Here is a 21,689-nt window from a genome sequence, read left to right as displayed (position 1 = left end):
CCTGCTGCAGCCTGTGCCCAGCCTGGCTGTGTGTCACATCCTGCCACCCACAGCCAGAGCTTGGGAACAGGCCCTGTCTGAATCACTGCCAGGTGAGGAATGAGGGAAAAGGGCTGGGTCTAGACAAGTGTGACTGCTGTGCAGTCAGACCCATGGACCTGAGTAAGGCAGTTTGAAACCCACCAAAACAGCCAGGAATCAAGAACAGCAGATCACTCGAGGTTATGGACAAAACCAGAGGGAGTGAGAACTAAGGGGTGATCCTGCATCCAACTTGCAAAACCCCTGACTGAACAAAGAATACTGATGTTGCTTAACAGCTTAGAGCCTATTAACAACAAAGAAAAAATCCCAAAACACAAAAAAATGAGGACAGGAAAGCAAAGGCAGCAGAAGAGGAAGCATCCTGACCCAGTGATGTTGAGGAAATACCACAAGGTCATGAGAAACAACTTGGAACTGTCCTGAAGCAGTGCATAACAGAGACAAATCACACTGTGTGTCAGCTTTCTTGTCACCCACATCCAACAACCTCAGCCATACCCTGCAGCCTCTGGCAGCCAAGGCACAGCCCAGGTGAATGGTGGCATGGTTGCCCACCCTGGCTGGGCTGGAAAGTCTCACTGGGAGGTGGAAAAAACATCCCTCTCGTGTGGAGGGGGCCCTCACCCATGTGCTTTTTGCATGGAGGGATGAGGAGGCTGAAAGGGCCCCTGGATGGCACAGGACCAGCATCCCCAGCAGGCGAGAGTGGGGCACAGCAGCTTGAACCAGCAGGTTCTGCCCCAGGCATGAGTGAACTGACTCACTGAGATGCCTTTTTGTGGGGGGGAAAGGTACGTTTTTGCTCAAAGGCAGTTATTTCCAAATGCCGCTGCCATTTGTCCCTGATATCCTATTACACAGTACAGCCAAGGAAGGAGGAGCTCAGCTGTGTTGTGACAAGTTTGGTTTCTGGTGTGCACTAAACATAACAGGGAAATGAAAGGAAAAAACCCAACACATTGCATTATTATTTCCAGAGCTATCACAAACCTGTCACCTTAAGAGTATGAATTTCACATTTGCCTGACAGAGCCCCTCCAAGGACTTTCATGGAGACAGTTTTGCCAAGTTGAGAATTGTGTTTTGAGGTGACAGCTGTAACAGATTCAGAATTGCCTTTGATAAATGCATTTGCTGCATTAGTGCTAAATATCCTAAGGCTACACAGTGATTAATTAATAATTCACAATTCACTAAAAGTTCAGCAATAATTAAGCTTAGTTTCACCTGGGTATCATCTGTTGAAGAGCGTTACAGAAGCGTGGCTGGTCTTCTGAGAGGGTTCAGTGAGAAGACTGAGATTTTTACAAGGGCAAGTAGTATTAGGACAAGGGGGAATGGCTTTAAATTGAAAGAAAGTACGTTTAGATTGGATATTAGGAAGAAATTCTTCCCTGTGAGGGTGGTGAGGCCCTGGCACAGGTAGCCCAGAGAAGCTGGGGCTGCCCCTGAATCCCTGGCAGTGTCCAAGGCCAGGTTGGACGGGGCTTGGAGCAGCCTGGGACAGTGGAAGGTGTCCCTGTCCCTGACCATGGCAGAGGGCGTGGAACAAGATCATCTTTGTGTCCTTCCAACCCAACCCATTCTAACATTCTATGGCTCTCTGAACTTATGGCTGTGAGGTCTCCCATTCTCTGTGGACACAATCCATGTGTTAAGATAACCATGCCCTTAATTGAGCCAGGTGCAAGGTAAGCACATGGTACCCACTTGTGGCAAATCTATCTTTTGAAACAGCCCGGTCATTTCCACAGAAGCCAAATATTTCTCCTGTGAGAATTAGTTTCATTTCTGCTGTTTCTCATCGTAGTGGGTAGGTGGAGCCTGTATATAAAAATGCATCTGAAGAAGTTTCGGAAAGTCACTGCTTCTCCTTGCTACAGGAGGTAAGTTTCTCCTTACAAGGGTAAGTTTCTCCTTTCCTTCTAAAAACAGTAATGCAATTTTTTACTGTTATCTTCATTCATTTTAATGTGACAAGGCTTCAAAAAGTGTCTAAAGTAAGTGTGTTTAAACAAAGTTGCTAGGAGCAGGATTATTTGCTTTCTGGAGTGGCAAAAAAAAAGAAAAGATGTTAGTATTATTTCCTCATTAAAAGGAGACAACTGAGAGATGGCATTTAATTTTTTTTAAAGCCAGTATTCAGCAAGATGATCTAGCCAGCACTATTTATGAGTAGGATCGTAAGCTTTGCATTGCTTCATTTTCTTTATGAGAAGACAGCTAGAGTTAATAAACATACAACACAGAAACTGTGAGATTTACCCAAAAATTTATCCTGAAGTCACAGGATGTGCCAGCCAGAAGTCTATGTGCTCCTCTGGCTGGACAGAGAGTGAATAATCCAAGAACTGTGTGGGTTCAGCACTGCAGCTCTGTACCTTGGATTTGAGAGGGGATTTTTTTGGTAGGGGCTTCTCATCTTCTCCAGATGCAAAGCCAAAGGCTCATTACAAAAAAACAAAGCAACTCCTCTTCAGAACCATGAGCAGGTTGGTGTTTGTGCAGATGTGGGCGAGCAGCAGAGTGCTTCGTGTTGTGCTGGGAGAGGCTTCCCACACACAGGCAGGCAAATTCTGCAGGTATAGCTCAAGGAAATCAGTATTGTCCCAGCAAAGGAGGCAGGGGCAGCTCTGGTGAGAGGAAATTGTTGGCAGACTTTCAGTATCATCATGTCATCCAAGTGTCATGTTTCACATGTGGATTCTGGCCCATTGTAGAAGGGCTCTTAAAAATTGCAGCTGTTTTGTTTTCTTCTCCCCCTTTCTTCCATCCGATGTTGTCACGGCTCAGTACACAAAGAAATCACTATGCCATGTGGCACAGGGAAGGGTTACACAACCTACTTACCCTTTCCAGGTCCAGGGGGAGAACAGAGGTGTGGCCTCAGAAATCCACACGTTTGTTTATTCTGGTGCTGACTGCAGGTGCCTTTGTTCGGGGCTGGTGTGTGTGTGTGTACCCTGTGGTCTGCACCCCATCTCGATGTTTGTAAAGGGTGACAAAAGGTAGTTGGGTCTCCTCATGCATCCTCAGCCCCCTCCATATCCCTTCCACCTCTGTGATAGCCATGGGGTTTGTCTTAAGTAAACACGCTAGGGGGTTACTGCGGGATGTCTGGATGTTTGCATAAATAATTCATTCCAGAGAGCAGGAGCTGAGATGTCTGTGTTTAGCTTTGGTGGACACTGGCCACAAAAAGGATATAAAATGCTGCTGGAGACTGGGCCAACAGGGCAGCCTGGTGTCCCAAAGTTGCAGGGAGTTTCTGGGTTGATTTTCCCCCACTTCCCACCCCCTTCTCTCCCCACTTCCCCCAGCGCCCCCACCAGGGATACCCACAAGGTACCTCCAGCTCCAACGCTTTTGGACAGGTGTATAAATTCAAGGTCCACCCAAATATAGACATAAAATCCTAAAGGAGCCCCAGAGGTGCTTTGTTGCTTTGTAATGGTGAATTCTGCAGGGCCAAAGACTGTAAATCTGTACATTTCCAGCTGAACCTGCTCATACTGTAACTCCTTAGACATGGACTGTTGACCAAATCTGAGAGTAAGTGGACCAGGTTGCACCTAGGCTGCTCTGAGAAGTTTTGGAAGCAGGGGGAACTCACTTGTGACTCAACAGGAAGGACCGTGACCTGATTATAATCCATTGGAATAGATGATAGAGATGTTATTTTGATACTGCACTGGCAATATTTACATACTGTATTATTACATACTGTATTATAAATCTAATTATAAATGCCCATGCAGTCACTGTGTCCAGCTTCCCGTGCCTGGCCCAGAACCTTCTCTCAACTGCTCTGCTACAGTGTGTGGTGTTTTTTCTAAACTTTACACGTTGAAAGTATAACCTGCATTGTGTCTGATCATCTTCTTCTGGCATCTGTTTAAATTAGAAAACCTGTAAACTTAATTCAACCAAAACAAAATTAACAGAACAGGAAGTTAATTGCAAGCAAAGATGTGGGTCTCCTAATTTGTTTTCCGAAGTGTTTGAGTTAAACAGATCTTGGTTTCGGCAGAGGAAGGCTAAAAAAAATCTAGCTTTGAAAAAGTACTCTTGCTTTTTTGCCCTTAAATCACTCTCTCTGGAAATCACCTTCCCTGGAAAATGTCACACCAAAAGCCTCTAATTTCCTCAGTCACCAATAGAGAACAAAACTTCTGCATAAGGAAGTGCTGAACAAGGAAATAAAAGGCCTCCTAGTCCTCCCTTCTCTCTAACATCATATCAAGCAAAGTCTGCTTTTGGGAGAGGGTTTTAAGCTATAGAGGAGGGGACCACGATACAGAGCTTCTAAAACAGGAGTCAGACTTGCCTCTAACAAGTGTTTCTTCCACAAAAGAGGTGAGATGGCCACTTAGCAGACCATAGCTTGGTGTGTCCCACCTATGCAGAGCCAGCCACAGCCCTACATTCCTGACACCAGGAAGTGAAGGATTCACACTCCCTCCAATCATGCCCAGATGCTGACTGAGCTTCTCCAAACATCTTTCAGCAAAATATTTCATCAAGGAAAATTGGCTTTTTTGCAAAAGCTGGTGTAACTTTTTTTTCCCACAGAAAACAAATACTTTTTTTTTCCCCGTGGCAATTTTTTTTTTTTTAATACAAAAAAAAAAATGCGTAAGAGAGGTAGGGAGAAGGGTTCAAGTCTATTCTCTGGAGACCAATTTCAGTGACTTGAAAAGAGCTGTGGCACCTGGTACCTACCAAGGGTTTGGATCAGGGAATAAAAGTGGTGTTTGATTTTTTTCTGCTCTGATCAATGTTGCAAGGTGGAGTCACTCACTGCCCTGTGTTTGATTTCAGAAGCTGCACCTCAGAGTGGTTGGACCAGGCAGTGATCCCTGCTTAGTGAGTGTAGTGGTTTGGTCCAAAATACTCATTACTTATTTACACACTTGTGGAAAACCTACGTGGAAGCCCAGAAAATCAGCGGGTCATGGATAAAAAGAAAGCAGCATTCAAACAACCTTCTGAAAAAACCAAAAATACCCCAAAGAAAGAAGGGTTTGTATTTCCTTTCTTAAAACCATATCCAGAAGCTGTTACAGTGCCTCTCCCACCAGAAGAACCAGAAGAAGCTGATCTGATGTCAGAGAACATGTTTGAGAGAAGGCCTGACTATGAGCAGAAGGACTTGGAGAAAGAGTTTTCCGGAGAAGAGGACAAGGTAAGGCAAGAAGAGAGCACAGATTCTCCCACTCTTACTCTGTTGTTTCACTTTGTGCCTCAAAATGAATCCCTTGGTCTCTTCAGGCAATCTGCACTTGTTAGGTCTAAGGAGGACTTTTGGGATCAGGGCCAAGCAGTTATTTGTGTAACTAGGAAGAGAGGTACCTGCAATTAATCTGCAGACATTAACCATGCAGGTCTAAAAAAAAAGAGATGGCTGCAGCCTAGAAGCCAGTTTAATGTGTGACATGTATCTGTTTTGATCCTAACAACAAATGTTGAACAGAAATCATAAAAGCTGAGATATTTTTTACTTGAGGCTCTTCAACCCTCAACAGAAATGCACAGAAAGGTTAATAATAACCTGCTTGGATATTTTCCACTGAACACAGATTGGTTTAAAGTCTGTGACACAGTTATTGAAGTTTTTTGACAATTTGCTAGCTATTAAACATTGTAGTGAAGAGAGTAGGCAGGGGTTACCAAAAAGGGTTTAAAATGCCTGCCTCCAGTAATATGTGCTGCCCTCCTCATCTTGAACCAAAAAATCTGCTCTGTTTGAGTACATCTGATCCACAGACATACTTTTAGATGCATCTTTTTTGGATAAAAGTGATGGAGAGAAACGTAAGTTTTTCTTTTCGAAAAATCAGGGTTGAATGTGTCTGGCCCAATATGTCTGAAACAGATTGGTGTTCCCAAAATTGCATCTCTAAATGCAGCAGTCAGACTGGAACATGGAGAGAGGAACAGGGAGAAGAGACCAAGCTGATCTTTATATACTTCAGTTGAGCCTATTTAATAACAGATGGACGAATTTTGCCAAAGACTGGAAATTATTTGTTTTGTTTTCATGTAAATGAAGAGCCTGTGTTGATATCTGGACATGTATCAAACCCAGAAAATGACAATAATCAGTCATTTAAAACAACCCACTCATATCCATGCCTTATGTGAGCCTAAAATGAGGTAAATAAAGAAGACCCATGATGATCTAAAATATTTCAGCCACCTGTTAAGAATGTTACAGCAGAACACTTTTGGTGTCTGTGCACAAACTAAATCTTCAAACTCCAAAATAAAGATCTAATAAGTTATTCTTTACCAAATTCAGTGATTTCTGGGATCAGTCTTCATTTGCATACACATATTCAGTACATCTGTGGATGAGTGGAAGAAAATGGCAGTTATTAAAAAACTTGTTATTAAAAAAAATTAACAAAGCACACTTAGTAATGTGTTCTTTACCTTCTCAGGATGGCTTCCAAAATTTGGTATTTTTACTAAGCATGATCTTTGAGCCAGCCTCAACTGTTTCTTTCATATTTCCAGACACCCGTTTATTACCTGGAGATGTAAGGATGCACAGTGATATGAAATACAGCTTGATGCCAGTAAATAAGTTTTACTGAAGAAAAATGAGTACAAAATGAGTCTAATTTTATTTTTTTTTTAAATTATGGAAAATTCACTGCAAGTTTAACTCCAGCAGGCTGCAGAACACACCTTGTACAACCAGTATGAGGAGAAGATCCGACCCTGCATTGATCTTGTCGACAGCCTGAGAGCTCTTGGAATAGAAAAGGACCTGTCCTTGCCTGCAATTGCAGTGATTGGAGACCAGAGCTCTGGGAAAAGTTCTGTGCTCGAAGCCCTGTCTGGTGTTGCTCTTCCCAGGGGCAATGGTAAGAATTCACTCTCTCAGGTTTTCACTTTGATGAGGTGGAAGGGGGTTTTTTTCTTCTTTTTTATTTTTTGGTCTAGAATTGGATAACTCCATGACTGAGACATGGAGGTGCCAGTGAGGCACCACAAAGTAAATCAAGGCACATGTTCCAGGTGGTCAAGAGAGCAGGAGTAAGAAGTGTGGTGTAGTTGCCCCACCTGATTCTGTGCATTTCCCAGAAAACAGCAGTGCAGCCGAGTATTACTTTCCCATGGAAAACCAGTTTTTAAATTTGCTTCTGGGGTTGGTTTGGGTTTTTTAAACAACATTTTCTTACAGATACCATTATTATTATTATTATTATCATTATTACTATTATTTCTATTATTATTATTATTATGTGTAAAAAGTGTACAAAGACCTTTACTTAAAGCATTAAGTCAGAGATGATGGTTGGAAGACTTTGCAGCTCAAGAAGATCCGCTTTTCCGCTCTGTGTGTGTATTTTCACACATATAAATTCTGCAAGTTCCGTGTGAGTTTACCATATAATCTAGTCTTTCAGGCTGGACTTGTGGAAAAGTTTTTCATGGGACTTAGCTGCAGCAGTGAAACAGATCATCCAGAGAGGAGCGAAGCTCCATCTGTGGAGGTTTGCAGGGCCAGACGTGTCTGGGAAGAGCCGTGGTTGTCCTCATCGAGCACTGGTGACAATCCTGCTCTGAGCAGGAAGTTGGACAAGCCCCCTCTGGCAGCATCTCTTGGAACATTTCCATGTTTTTGTGTGAAACATTAGGCAACCCTGTGTACATCACACACTTCGAGGCTGTGTTTCATGCACAGCAACCTCTGCCTTTGGAACTGCTGCAGGTATTGTCACTCGCTGTCCCTTGGAACTTAAACTCAAGAGGGTGCCTGAAGGCCAGCCATGGAAAGGGAAAATCTGCTACCGGAATGTTGCCCTGGAGCTCCAGAACGCCTCTGAGGTGGACAGAGCAATAAGGCAAGGTGAGTGGATTTGGCTGGCTCCATTTCCTCTGAATCCTCCTCTTAGACTGAGCAGCATCCACAGTGATTGTGGAGTAACACCAAGAGCTGGATTCAGAGCAGAAGAAGCTGGGCCAGGAAACTCTCTCGAGGGAGTTGTACCAGGGCTTCAGTGGTGAAGATGATCCATGATGAAGATCTCAGAATAGCCTGGGTTGGAAGGAACCTTAAAGTCTTCTGGTTCCAACACCTCGGGCAGGGATGCCACCCGCTAGATCCATGATCCTTTTATCCTGATCCATGATAAAGGCTCAGGCTGTGTCTTACCTGGTTGGTGTCTTCCTGGTTTCCTGGTTTCCTGGTTTGGGGAGGTTGTCTGTCAAATTGTAAACATGCAAAGCCTTAAATGGTTCCTGTCATCAGTTCAAAAGCCCAGAGAGCTTGCGGTGTCTCTGGTTGGAAATCTAATGATTTTGGAGGAAATTGCAAGAAGGCAGGGTGGAGGACAGAGAGCTTCTGCCAGGTACTGTGACCACGGGCTCGGTCACTGCCCTTTGCACGTCACATTTGCTGTTATGGCATTTCGTGCTGTGTAAGAAATCAGTGTTCTTACCCACAGGGCAGTGAGCACTTGCCCTAAATGTGAAAGTTGGATTGTCCTTACTCCCTTGAATAGCTCTGCACACTGTTATTCTTTCTATTTTTTTATTAGCTTTTCAATACATTATTTGGATATTCTCAAAACTGGCCAGGTGATTGGTATGAATTAAGTAAGGTGATTAAAGACCTGAAAATCTCTCATGAGAATGACTGTGGGGTTTCCTTGCTTCTCTGTGTTCACAGTTCAAGCATTATTGCCTTGTAGGATCTGGGACAATTTACTCTCAATCTCCCTATCAAAATGTGAAGAGTATAGAACAGCACCTATTTTTCTTTCAAGGCATCCAAGGATTAATTAATGCCTACAAAGTCACTTGTTGTTGAGGAGGTATTTCTACAACTGACCAGTATTTTACCTGATCCCTTTCATTGTGGTTTATTTACATGTATTTTGTCTGCATACATGAGAGTCCATAAATATATGCTCTGTAAAATATTACAGTTCATATTCCAACAGGACTTCACATCGCCCTGTGCTGCATGATAATTTCCTTTGATTTTTGCATAAATGGATTTAAGTGTGTGGCTGGATCTGAAAGAAAAAGCCAAGCCTAAAAGAGCCTCAGGTGGTAGTAGGTACTTTTCAAAGTCGTTGTGTTCAGCTTTGGTTTGATGCACCATCTGAAGCTTGTGTGCATTGCCTTGCTCTTTTCACAGCCCAGGATGTTGTGGCCGGTCCTAGAGGTGCCATTAGTGGACAGTTGATTTCCCTGGAAGTTCAGTCCCCTGATGTCCCAGACCTGACACTAATTGATCTTCCTGGAATTGCCAGGGTGGCCGTGGGGGACCAGCCGAAAGACATCGGGGACCAGGTAAAACTCGGCCTCGTGTGCCAGTCTGTGCCCAGGGTCTCATCCCTTGAGGGGTCCCAGCAGACCTTTTGTGAAGTAAACAGAATAAGTGGAGGGGATCTCTGCTTTTCCTCTGGCTGCTTTTAGAATAAATGCTGGGGAATGCAAATAAAGCTCTAGTTGGATAAAACCTGCTGTGAGAGTGATGTGCAGGAGCTGGGTGTGTTGTTTCTCCTAAAATACCTTTAAATAGGAATTTGGAATAAGAGGAGCCCAAACTAAACTAGATATACCAAATAGAAATGAGACAAGATTGGCTTGTCTGGGCTTTACTTTCTGGGAGGAGAGTAATTTAATTTGACAGTTAGATAGCAATCTTTCTATTGTATTGAGAAGAAAGCAGCAGATGTGATAAAATCCAAACATTACCATTGTCCCCAGCTGTCTGCATGCTCCAGAGATGGAGTCTAAAGCATTGCAGCCTGTCAGAAATTGGGAGGGATGGGGAGTAGAAAAGAGAGGCATCTTTACCAAAATCCGGGTGAAAAGGAGAATTGATTTACTGCAGAAGAAGCACAATAGGGCTGTGTGAAGCTTCTGCAAAACAACACAAATTATGAGAAACTCGTTTAGTTTGGCATTGAAACAGAAAAATGCCAACTAGATGCCATGTGCAGCTTCTGTTTTGGCTTTTTTTTGAATTTTCCCACAAACATTCTACTGAAATGTAAGCCAAAGACATTTGTGCTCCTTTCAGAGATACAAATTTGAGATTTATCAGCAGAATTGAGCTTGCTTTCTTTCCATAAGTGTGAACCTACACATCAGAACCAGATTTTCTTACATGTGATTAAATATCAAATACCTTTAATATTTCCATAATGAAAGATTATATATGCACAAGATGTTAAACTCAAGACAGGCTTAACAACATTAGTCTGGTCTCATTCAAGCCAGATGTCTGGATTAATCCTCACATCAGAAAAGAGTCTGCATTCTTCTGCTGACCCCTTTCCATGCCATCCTCCAGCATGTAATACTACCCTCAACATATGTGGCATTTAATGTCATCACACAGTGGCTCATATTGTTAGAAATTGTCACATCCTACAAGAAGCAAACGTCTGATTTCACTGAACCTCCTCACTGCTGTATTGAATTGCAGATCAAAATGCTACTTAAAAGATTTATTGGCTGCAAAGAGACAGTCAATTTGGTCGTGGTGCCATGTAATGTGGATATTGCAACAACAGAAGCATTGAAAATGGCTCAAGAGGTGGACCCCAGTGGAGAAAGGACAATAGGTGAGAGAATTTGTAAGCTATGAGTTGAAAAGGAGGGCAAATCTTGGGGTTTTTTTCCCCATGAGGGCTGATGTCCTGTGTTCTGCACCAGATCTGTGAAATTAGCTACTAGAAGAAAAAAAAAACAAATAAGGAAAGCAGCCTAAAGAAAATATTTGCAAATGTTTCTAGTCACAATTCCTGAGCAGCTCCAAGAATCCCTTAGATTGGTATCTTGCTGGCACTCATGTTATGAATAACTGGAAGATGAAAATCTCAGTTAATGGCAGTTAATCTGAAGTTAATGGTAAAAAAGCTTTGCTGCTGCTTGGTAAAAAAGGTTTGCAAAGCAAAAGACGTGGTGGGAGGCCAACCACAGAGCGAGTTTTACAGTACAAAACCCAGGAGTTGAGAGCTTTCTAGGAGAGAGAATACAAAAAAATTGCTTTATAGAACATAGTACAGAGTGTTCCTGCTTGGTGGGTAACTTTCTCTTTTAATTTTACAGGAGTCCTCACAAAACCTGACCTGGTGGACAGAGGGACTGAAGAGTCTGTTGTTAAGGTAGTGCAAAACAGGGTAATCCCCCTCAAAAAAGGGTACATGATCGTGAAGTGCCGTGGGCAGCAGGACATCCACAACAGAATGACCTTGGCTGCTGCAATCCAACACGAAAGAAACTTCTTTGAGAGTCACAAACAGTTCAGGTACTCCTCGCAGAAAAGTTCTCATCAAAAACATGTTAAAGTCACCTCAAAGCTTCCTGTTGATTTGCTGAGATTTAACTTAGGGGTTACAAACAGGTATTAATTATACTCATTATTTCTCGTTGCCCATGTAGGGTTGTGTTTCAGTAACCCAGAAGATTTTTACGTAACCAAATAAACTTTTAAAAGGTTGGTTTGTTGGGGTTTTGTTTTTTTTTTTGATGCAAAATACATGGGGGAAGTGCAATGAACTTCAGAAGTTCAGAATAGTCCCAAAGAATTTGAGTTAAGCATCTGAGCACTTCAAGTCAGGCACTGAAGTATTTCTATTCACTGGAAAACATGGTGAAACAGCATGAGAAGGAAAGGCTGTGCTGAGGGCACAGGCTGCCCAGATGACTCAGCAGCTGATCAATCATAATACAGAGAATGGCATCTAAAAAGGGTTTTGGATCAATGAGCTTCACACATGAAGGAATAGTAGAGCAGCACATTTATCTGCTGTTAGAATTTGCTTTATTTCAGATTCTTTTCTGTTTCCCTTCGTTCAGTCAGTAGCTGTCAAACAACTCTTGAATAAAAGTGCCCAGAGAGTCCTGGGCTGTTGCCACATCTGCACCAGCATGGCCCAGAGACTCTTTTTTTACTCAAATTGCATAATACAACTAGTGAAAACAGAGCAGAGCATCAGTGCTGCCTCCTTGCCCTGCACAGCCTGGCTATCCAAACCCACCTTTTCCTCTTTTTTCACAGGGCTGTTATGGAAGAAGGAAAGGCTACTATCCCCCATTTGGCAGAGAAGCTCACAAATGAACTTGTGAAACACATTATTGTAAGTAACAGAGGTCCCATGCTGAGCTGTTTGTATCAGTTACTACCTAAAATCTAGTTCAACCCTTCAGCCTTGGACTGCAGTCGGATTTCATCTTTATATGCACAGACAGTGCTTAATGATCCTTCAACCCAGTGATCTGAGAACAAACTGAACTGAGAGGCAGAGGTAAAAAGCCCCATGCTCTGTCCTCAGATTTGCCTTTTAACTGCAGATCAACAATAAGCAAATTATTTCATCTATTTGTGACTCGTAACTCCTGCCTTTTCAGTGGCAGCTTCTTTTTGATACTTCTCTTTGTTTATGAGGTATGTTGATCACCAGGGTGACAAGTTAGTGCTGTCAGCTTACTGAAACATGGTGATTTCTATTTAACTGAAAATGTCTTCAAAACATCAAGATGTTCTATTATATTACTATACTAATGTAAGGATATTGGGGGGTTTATTTGATATACATATATCTGTATGTAATTTATCTTATTCCATTAAGGGAAGACGCTAAACTATAGAGAACCTCTAAATTCAGTCTCAAAGGAGAAAAAAAAATTATTTATGTAAGTTACAGAAAATAAGCAATTACACAGCCATGTTCCATCAGATATTTATCAGGAATTGAGCAGTCACCACCTCATCACAACCTTTCTGGCACAACCTGTGAGGACAGTTTTTGGCTCACTGTGGGTGGCATCTTGCCCTAGCCTGCAGCTGTTCTGCCCAACTCACAGTGAGGTCCAGCCTCATTCCTCAGGGAGATCCTGGCCCCTTGCATTCCCTCAATGAAGGCCATATTTGCTCTTCCACGTTATCCCACTAGTGCACATGGGACACAGACAGCGAGCTCTTGGATTTGTAGAAATAGCAAAGATCCTGTGCAGGTGTAGGTCACTCTTAGAGGGATTTTGTTTTCCTTCCAAAACCAGGCAGGTTCAACCTATCTCAATTTCCTGCTTCACTGTCTCCTCCCCAGAAAACTTTGCCAGCACTGGAGAGCCAAGTTCGTGACACCCTCCATAAAACATTACAGGATCTGCAAAGGTACAACAGAGGCACACCCAGAACAGAGTCTGAGAAGCTGCTTTTCCTCACAGATGTAAGTATCAGTATTGGTCACAGAGCAGAGCAAGGAGGTAACTGGGGGAGAAAAAGAAACCGCTTGAAATTATCAAAACATCAACATGGACCACCAGGAAGTTTGTGGTATCTGTCACTGAAGTGCTTTGAGGGTAACAGAGACAAGCCACACCTGCAAAAATAATGGACCACAGGAGCTCATGGCACCTTCTAGCATTTTTTTTCCTGTAATTATGGGACAAAAAAGCCAAACAACTTGGTTGATTGGTCAAAATCAAGCATCTCAGCGAGGGAAAACTTATCCTCCTGCCTGCTCAACACTTTGAAGGGTTCCCATTGTTTACAGCGCTCATAAGATCAGATGTATTACTGATATGAAAATGTGATCTGCAAAATGTGATTTCCATCTAAGTGTCTCATCTCAGGGAGTTAGTCCCTCACAGTAAGCCTTCAGCAGGCAGGAGAGGTGCTTGTGAAAGCTCATCAGGCTTCATGCAAGTCTGGCTTATTAGAATTTAGTAAATGGTTCTAAAAGTCTACAGGGGGGAAAACAAAAGAGTATCAAGTTTGTTCTCCTCTAGCTGTGACAGTTTGGGGAAAAAAGAAAAAAAACAAACCCAAAAAACAACAACAACAACAACAAAAAGAAAACAACTCCAGGAGCTAAGAGCATAAAAGATGCAAGAAAGGGATGTTTTTTATGAAATGTGTCCCTGCTTTAACATCTAACAACTGCAGATTTACTTAACATCCACAAATTAACCTGAAGAAATGGAACTTTACTAAATTGCCTACTTGTTGTTCAATTCTCTGCAGTTGATCAAACTCTTTAACCAAGACATCTCTCGGACCACGCGGGGAGAGGAGCAGCTGTTTGGAGATGAAGTCAGGCTGTTCACGAAGATCCGCAAGGAGTTCCGAACGTGGGGCGCGATTCTCCTGGAGTGTGCTGCAAGGGGTAAGCACAGAAACCATCCTGGCAGCTGTCCTGAGAGCCCATCCCCTTGCTTTTAAACCTAGACACAGCATCTTCAATAAATATTTTTCAATAAATTTAAGAACAAGAAGCCAGGAGCATCCATCTGTTGTGGTGTTAGGCAAGTTATGCTCTGGTCCCTGGGGACACGGACATAGTTTGTGTTAAATGCTGTCATTACAGAGGGGTCAGTGCTTGTCTCTTCTCCCAGCATAGCAATAAAATCAAGACACTGGCACAGAATTTGTTGGTGATTTTCTGAACCACTCTTCTAAATAACAGCAACACCAATGAATAATAATAAGTAATAATAATCTATGTAATAATTTTTATGATTAGTGCTAATGTTTTTATTTTATTATTGCTATTAATAGTTTAGAATCTGGGTGGGGTCTGTTCCACTTTAGCTCTGGGCTAAGGTGATACCTCATACAAAAAAATATAGCACATTTGTATAATATCAACAAAGAAACATTGACTGTGATATCTTAAATAAAAACAGCTAGTCAACAGTAGATTCCCTGGAAAAAGTGTTTAAAAGTGTTTCGTGAGCTTGGAGGTTTGTTTTGTTCAGGGTTTTTTTTTAAACTTGGAAGTGACTGGTAATGGCCAGCTACTTCTGTGGGGGTAAAAATACCAAGAAGAACCAAAATTTTTCTGCCCTGTCATATCTTCTGTCAGTCAGATGCTCGATGCCATGTGTGAGAAGGCTCATTCACTGAGCCACAATGTGTTAGCTCTGTTCAGTGGTAACAAAAAATGATCTCAGTTGTTGTTCCTCTCAAGAACAACTCAAAGAGGAGAAATAAACTTCCTTCTTAAATCTGAAACGTATAAACGGAGTGATTTAGTAGCAAAGCAATGTTACTTTACCATTACAGCTAAAAAAAACACCCCCAGTAGAGTGTGGAAATATGAAGACCAGTACCGTGGACGGGAGTTCCCAGGCTTCAGCAACTACAGGACTTTTGAGGACATTATAAAAGAGCAGATCAGAGAACTGGAGGAGCCAGCAGTTGAGATCCTGAACAGCGTGATGGGTATGGCCCAGGCCACGGGGGGCTCTTGTGTGGGAGACTCTGCTGGGCCTGACGAGTTTATTTTCCAGGAGAAGCTGATGCTCTCACTGATGTTCTCAGGATCCTTCAGAGTGAGGAAGTAAATCTGATTCGACTTGGGGGTTGCTCCTTCTCTAGAGCCTTCAATCTCCACCCATGGTCTCCAGCATTTGTTCATACTTTTCCCACTGGCTCTTAGAAGGGAGTTAGAAAATAATAACTGTATAATAAATAACAAAGCAAGGAAGCAGTACTGTAGAAGTACCTAGTGCCAGTTTGGTATTCCCAAACCCAGGGAGTGGAATTCACAACCCTGAAGTGGGAACACAGCTTTTTTTGCATGACATTGCATGTATTATACAAGGACTGCTGGGGCTGAAGGAAAGGGTACATAACTCATCCAGTAAAAAGCACCCAAGGAGAAATGATGTTGTGATCCTGTCTCTTCTGTGTTGTGCCAGACTCAGTGTCTGTAAGCACAGAAACTGCTTTATCCAAGAAAATCTCACTGTTATTCAATCTCTCAGGTGTTAAGTGGTCACACTCTTGGACCTGGAAAACTAAATTTCTACTTGTTTGTATTGATCATAAAGGCAGAATATACAGCTGGTCAGCTATTTCTGAATGAATACAGAAAATCTCCCAAGACTCATATTAATACCTTAAAAACCCCACTTACTTACCTGACTTTATTTTGTCTCTCTGTTCTTCCCTTAGAACTGGTTGAAGAGAAATTTATGGAACTCGTTAAAAGGAATTTTGCTAATTTCCACAATCTAAGCAGAGCTGCCAAGGTGAGGCACTACCTATAACCTGAGATAACTCAAAAGATGGAATGGCATTTGTAAATGCTTCCATGCTTGTGGTACCTGTCTCATTGCATTACCCTTGTGCAAGTGTGGAATTTCTTGCAGGAAAATAAGGAATATCTTGAAAATGTTAGCATGATTGTAATGGCACTAATGAAAGTGCATTTTGTACAACTTTTACAAGATCTAATATATACATTCTTTATTCATTCTGCTCACATTCTTGATGTTTGCAACACAATGCAAAGAAAACCTGGTATGGCTGCCTTGAAGAGTTTATCACCAATTTCAAATTTAAGTCCTGCAATGATTTGTCAGAGTGCTAAACAGTGTTTTACCCTCTCTGAAAGCAAGCCAGGGTTTTAGCCAGTGCAGGAATGTCATCTTTGATGAAAGGGAGCAGGAGGAGACAAGCCAAAAATCATCCAGCTATGAAAAAACTAGAAGATGACCATTCACAGTTTGGGCATTAGCATGTTTTGGGGTGGAGTTCAGTGATATGGATGTCCTTGAAGGCCTTTTCTCAGAAAGAGCTTTGAAGAAGAGATGAGAAGCAATACTGGCAGCCAGGAAACAGAGTTCACTCACAGGGTACTGCTGAAAAAGGAAACTCAGAGGCAAATGTGAGTGAAATAGGTGGTTTGCTATTTGACTTGCCTGGTCAAACCCTACTAAGCTCCCAGGCCAACCAGCTGGTGAACAAATAAATTATTTCATCCAAACACAGAGGTATTCAGGCAGGGTCTTTAGGTACTACACAGTGAGAGGAATGAAGAGGGAAGAAGTTCTGGCAGACACTGGATATGAGAAAAGAGATGGGGTGTTTTCTTAGGGGTGCTAGGAAAGCATTTTAAGGGAATTTGAGCATGACTGAGGGAACTTTGCCACCCCCACAGACTTTTAGATGGAAGTATCAAAAAGGCCAGAAAGCATCAGATGGCTGCAATAAAAGCGTCAGACAGGGAGGGGCTGGGCAGGGTTGGTTTGCTGACAACAGGTATTTTCCTTTGGGCTTCAAGCACCAGGTTTGGGCTGATCCCACTCGTCCATAAGGAGGGGACAAAAGCCATGTTTTGTGCTCTTTCACAAAAGAGGAACCACAGTCTAAAGCATTATTCCATGTTCCCATGGTCTGGGATTAGACAGTGCTGCATAAGGGCAGTTGAACACTGTGCCCACCTTGCCATTCCCCGGGGCCACTGCTAAGCACTGGACCCTTTCCAAAGGAAACAAATGTCTTAGGACTTCTTGTTGCTTTCTTTTGCAGGTGAAAATTGAAGACATTCGAGACAAACAAGCAGCAGAGGCTGAAAGACATATCCGGACACAGTTTAAAATGGAGAGAATTGTGTACTGCCAGGATGACCTTTACATTGGTGCTTTAAATGCCGTTAAGGCAGAAAACGGCCCCAACCTTGCCATGGGGAAAGATCTGCAGTTTCTTGATCCAAAGGAGCCCTCTTTTGTCACAGAGATGGTTTCTCACACGAGCGCCTACTTCTCTGTGAGTTCACAGGCTGTGGTACAGAGATTTGCTGCCCCCTGAGTACTGTAGCAGATACCCCTCGAGCAGATCTTGCTGGGGTCAATATCGCCCTGTATGCCATACTACCACTATGCAGGGATAGCAGCCAGAGGGTATCTAAGTGTCTCATTCAGGTACATGCTCAGCTTCTGTACAAACTCCTTGGAGCTTCTGACCAGTGATGAGGATCTCAGGACAAAGCTGGGCTGTATCAGCACAGTCGCTGGGGATAGATGGTTGCAGGATGCTGGATATGGTGATTAGGAAAGCCTGAAGGTGTCAAAGTGAGAGCTCCTAAACCACTTGTTAGCTACCTCCCAGTCTGGCTCAGGTCAGCCTCAAGCCACTGCATATTCCTGCAGCCAGCAGAAAGTGGTGTCAGCGGCTTGTAGTCAGATCCTAAACTACTGCAGCAGGAGGAGCAATAATAAAACATTACATTATAATATATCAGCTGTCTGTAGAGATCAGAGTGCATCTGCTGTATTGCAGGTAGCACCCTCTAAGTGAAGTCTCTGGAGACAAATGGGGTGTTTAAATAAAGGATCATGTTAAAGAAAGACAGAAAAGAGAGCACGCAGTATCCAGACTTGCTTTGTCATAAAACTCCCTCAGAAAGCAGCAAGTTCAATATTAACAATGCAGGAAGGTAGGCAGCAGCTCACTTTGAATTCCAAGAGTAGGGTTTGTGACAAATCCCTGCAATTAAATGTTCAGGCTGCTCAGGCTGATAAAGAGAAAACCATTAGCTTTCAGAGAACAAGAAACAAAGCCAGGAGTGCATAAGCCCTTCCGTCTCACCTTGCTACACACTCTGCTGTATGTCTTACCTGCAGTTAAATATTTTTGTAGATGACCTGAGAGCCATTTCCAACAAAAAAACCCCAACTGCCAGGGCATCACAGCTCCGTGGGACTGACTTATGCAAGGCCAAATGCAGTTTGAATGAGATGGAAGCTCTTTTAAGTGTCCATGGTTGCCTACACCCTATAGGAGCTACGAATGCCATTTTCAAGTTGTATTACAAAAAGAAAGACAGAACCTCTCAACTGCAGAAAGGCACTTAGGTCTGAGTGCTCACCCAGTACCAGGAGGGCTGGAGGCAGCCACTTCCCAGAGTTGGGAGAGGTTTAGAACCTCATGTTGCCCCAAAGCACCAGGATGTCCATGGGGAAAGGGCCCCACAAGCTCTTCTAGGTTGGTCTGTTTCAGTTTGCATCCATAAATCGACCAGGCAGTTGGTCAGGTCAGACAGGAGATGATCTCTTGGAGATATCAATAGATGTAACTTAGGCACAGACATTTCCCCTTAAGGCTAAAGCTTCCTCCAAAGCTGTCTTACACTTAAAAGAACAACCACATCAGAAATACCATCTAAATGCCACCATCTAATAGAGGAATTTACCAGCTTCAGGAAAAATCACTCTTTGATGTTCTGCACCAAAACATATTGTTAGCATTCAGTGAAGACAGGTTGGACACCAGAAACTGCACAAGTTCTGTTTGTCAGGAATGTCCTCCTATAACTTGTCCCAGTGACAGCTGACAGAGCTGAGCAGAGAACAGCCTGCCTGGGCTTTAGTTTGCTGAGGGAAGAAAAGCAACAGCTGACATCCCCATGACTCCTAATTTTTAGATTTCAGGCACAAAAGAGACTGGTTGCAAACATTTTTTAGTTCATAGCAGTATTCCCTTCTTGAACAGTAATTCAGTCCAACATTTTAAAACCTTGGTACCACTTTTGTTTTTACCAGATTATCTATAGACCCTTCATTTTTCAGTTCTTTTTACCAATTTAGTATTTTGCCTTTTTCCCCCCTATCTTGCAGGGAGCAAGCAAACGCCTCTCCAATCAGATTCCTCTGATCATCCTGTCTTCTGTCCTTCATGACTTCGGAGAAAATGTGCAGACCGCAATGCTGCAACTTTTGCAAGATAAAGAGAAGTTAAACTTTCTCCTTGAGGAGGACACTGAAGCTGCTAAAACCAGGAATTACCTCAGCCAACGAGTTGATCGTCTCAGCAAAGCCTGCCAGTACCTGAGAGACTTCAGCTTGTTGTAACTTCTTTGTTTTTCAGAAGTTTTTTTCTCCTCATCTTCTAGCATTACTGAAAAATGTAACGTCAGCCCAGACCTTTAATACTAGAGTTCAGTTTTTCTTTATTTTCCATAATCAGTTATATGCAAACAGCTGCCTTTACGTAAAGGGCTCCACTGGGGAAGTTGTGATTAATGAACGTTATCCCATTTCTAAACATTTTCTTAATGAAACTTAACTCTGTGAAACTGTGAAACTCTGTGAACCACTGAAATAAGCACTAAAAAGCTACCACTCTGAGGATTACATGTTTTGTTGTTGTTTTTGTTTTTCTCTTTTTAATGATGGGAGCTGTGTAATTCACAAGCTGGAGAAATCAAATTATCTAACTGTTCCTCAATGAAGCTTAGTGCGTGACACTCGTGATCTCCCACTTCCCTTTGTGTTTTTGTCTTGCTGGGGTTGTTCTCTTTCCTGCTATCACCTAAAAGACACCTCTGCAAAGTGTCACCACTAAGTCAGCCCAGGAGGGAGAGAGGGAGCACACAGCGGGCATGAAACAGCTCCAGCCTAGAAGGAAAAGAAAGTTTATTTACTCCACTTCATCCAGAGGATGCCATTGGCTCTGTTCAGTCTCCTTTCCCAGCTGTCTGATTTGCAGAAGGGCCAAGAAGCTCTTTCTCTCAGATGTCTGCAGCATCACCTGAAAGTTTGGGACTGATGGGCAATGCACTGGAGAGCAGGATTTGGATGTCCAAAAGGAATGAAACCTCCCAGGATGTTAAATGTTACAAGGGTGTCTCAGCATGTGTTTTGCTGCTTTTCTCCTTCCCCTCCCCAGGGCAAGGAGAACCTTTCCAAAATCTCCTTCATTTCATGAAAGCTAATGCAAAATATGTTATCACACACCGTGTTCATGACATATTTTTCATAGAGTGCTTTGTGCACCAAAAGTAATGTCAGTATCCAGCTAGAAAAAATGTGCTTATACCAGTGTGGGATGTAGTAATTTCCAAGTTTCTTGCAAGAGAAGCCTTCTCTTCAGGCTAGAAATGACAGAAAGTGTTTGTCCCTGTGGCATGGAACTGCAGCTGGTGCCTGACTTCTGGTACAGCATTCACCCCAAGATCCAGCTTCCTTAACCCTCTTGAACACTGCAGCCAGTTTCTCCTTTCTTCCAGTACATGATTTTGCTACCATTGACTTGCAGTGATGCAGGTCAGAAGCCACAGAAAAAGCACCTCAGACCTGTAACAACTTAATTTTTTAATTTCTGTTTTGAAAGTACTTTCAACTCATGGGCTATTTCACTGTATCCCCATGCCCCAAGGTGCACTTGATGCACAAGTGCTATTGAAAACACCCATCTCACACCTAAAGAGGAGAGGCAAGGACACATTGCTCCAGGCAGCATGAGGTGGAATAACAAAATAGGGTGCAACTCGCTCAAGCCACTGCCTGCAGGCTAAACTTCCTTATTTAATTCAATTAATTCAGGGTGATTTCACCAGACCCAGCCACCAAAGACATTCAGCATTCCTGGGCACCCTGCTCTCTGGGTTTGTTCAAGGGCCTGAAATATTGGAATTAAAAAAATCTCTTTGCTGACTGTTGGGGTCCCTCCCCCGCCGTGTAGCCCTGGCAGAGGGGCCCTGAGGGCACAGACACGGGGTTTCCCTGCCCCTGCTCAGCCTCGTTCCCATGGGTTGGTTTGTGTTCCCTGCGCGGGCAGAAGGACCCTTGGTCCCGTGACTGGAACAGTTCCTGGAGCAGAGCTCCGGCCATGCGGCTGGAGAAATAAACATCTCTCTGAAACAGCTATCAAGAATCTGTCTGTCCATATATATTTCCTTTCCACGGGACTCCTGGTTTGATATATGCGTGTTGCAGTATCCCCACTGCAACAGCTGACCCTCTTGAGGTGTTTTTCTTTTTTTTGTTTGTGTGTTCGTTGTCGGTTTTGGTTTTTTCAGTCAGATTCTCAAAGCACTTCATACACTGAATCCAGCAATTGCTTCCAAAGAAAACTCCAAGTAAACAGATATAAAACA

General features: G+C 43.0%; 1 protein-coding gene across 2 annotated transcripts; it reads left to right on the top strand.

Moving 5' to 3' along the window:
• Positions 1-1,572: 1,572 nt before the first annotated feature.
• On the top strand, positions 1,573-21,246 carry LOC104686274 (interferon-induced GTP-binding protein Mx-like). 2 transcript variants are annotated; one of them, XM_010394652.4, is made up of 14 exons: positions 1,573-1,931; positions 4,867-5,230; positions 6,725-6,917; positions 7,769-7,906; positions 9,203-9,357; positions 10,502-10,640; positions 11,128-11,326; positions 12,080-12,158; positions 13,128-13,250; positions 14,048-14,189; positions 15,089-15,247; positions 15,983-16,059; positions 17,342-17,578; positions 19,429-21,246. In XM_010394652.4, the coding sequence occupies exons 2-14, from the start codon at positions 5,000-5,002 to the stop codon at positions 19,660-19,662; spliced, it is 2,106 nt and encodes a 701-aa protein (XP_010392954.1). In that variant the 5' UTR covers positions 1,573-1,931; positions 4,867-4,999; the 3' UTR covers positions 19,663-21,246. The 2 variants fall into 2 exon arrangements, with proteins under 2 accessions (XP_010392954.1, XP_010392953.1); XM_010394651.4 differs by having other exon boundaries at positions 1,574-1,931; positions 6,722-6,917.
• The last annotated feature ends 443 nt before the right edge of the window (positions 21,247-21,689 follow it).

The sequence above is a fragment of the Corvus cornix genome, chromosome 1 (assembly GCF_000738735.6).
Source record: "Corvus cornix cornix isolate S_Up_H32 chromosome 1, ASM73873v5, whole genome shotgun sequence".
NCBI lineage: Eukaryota > Metazoa > Chordata > Aves > Passeriformes > Corvidae > Corvus > Corvus cornix.
This window is presented reverse-complemented; position numbering and strand designations above follow the sequence as displayed.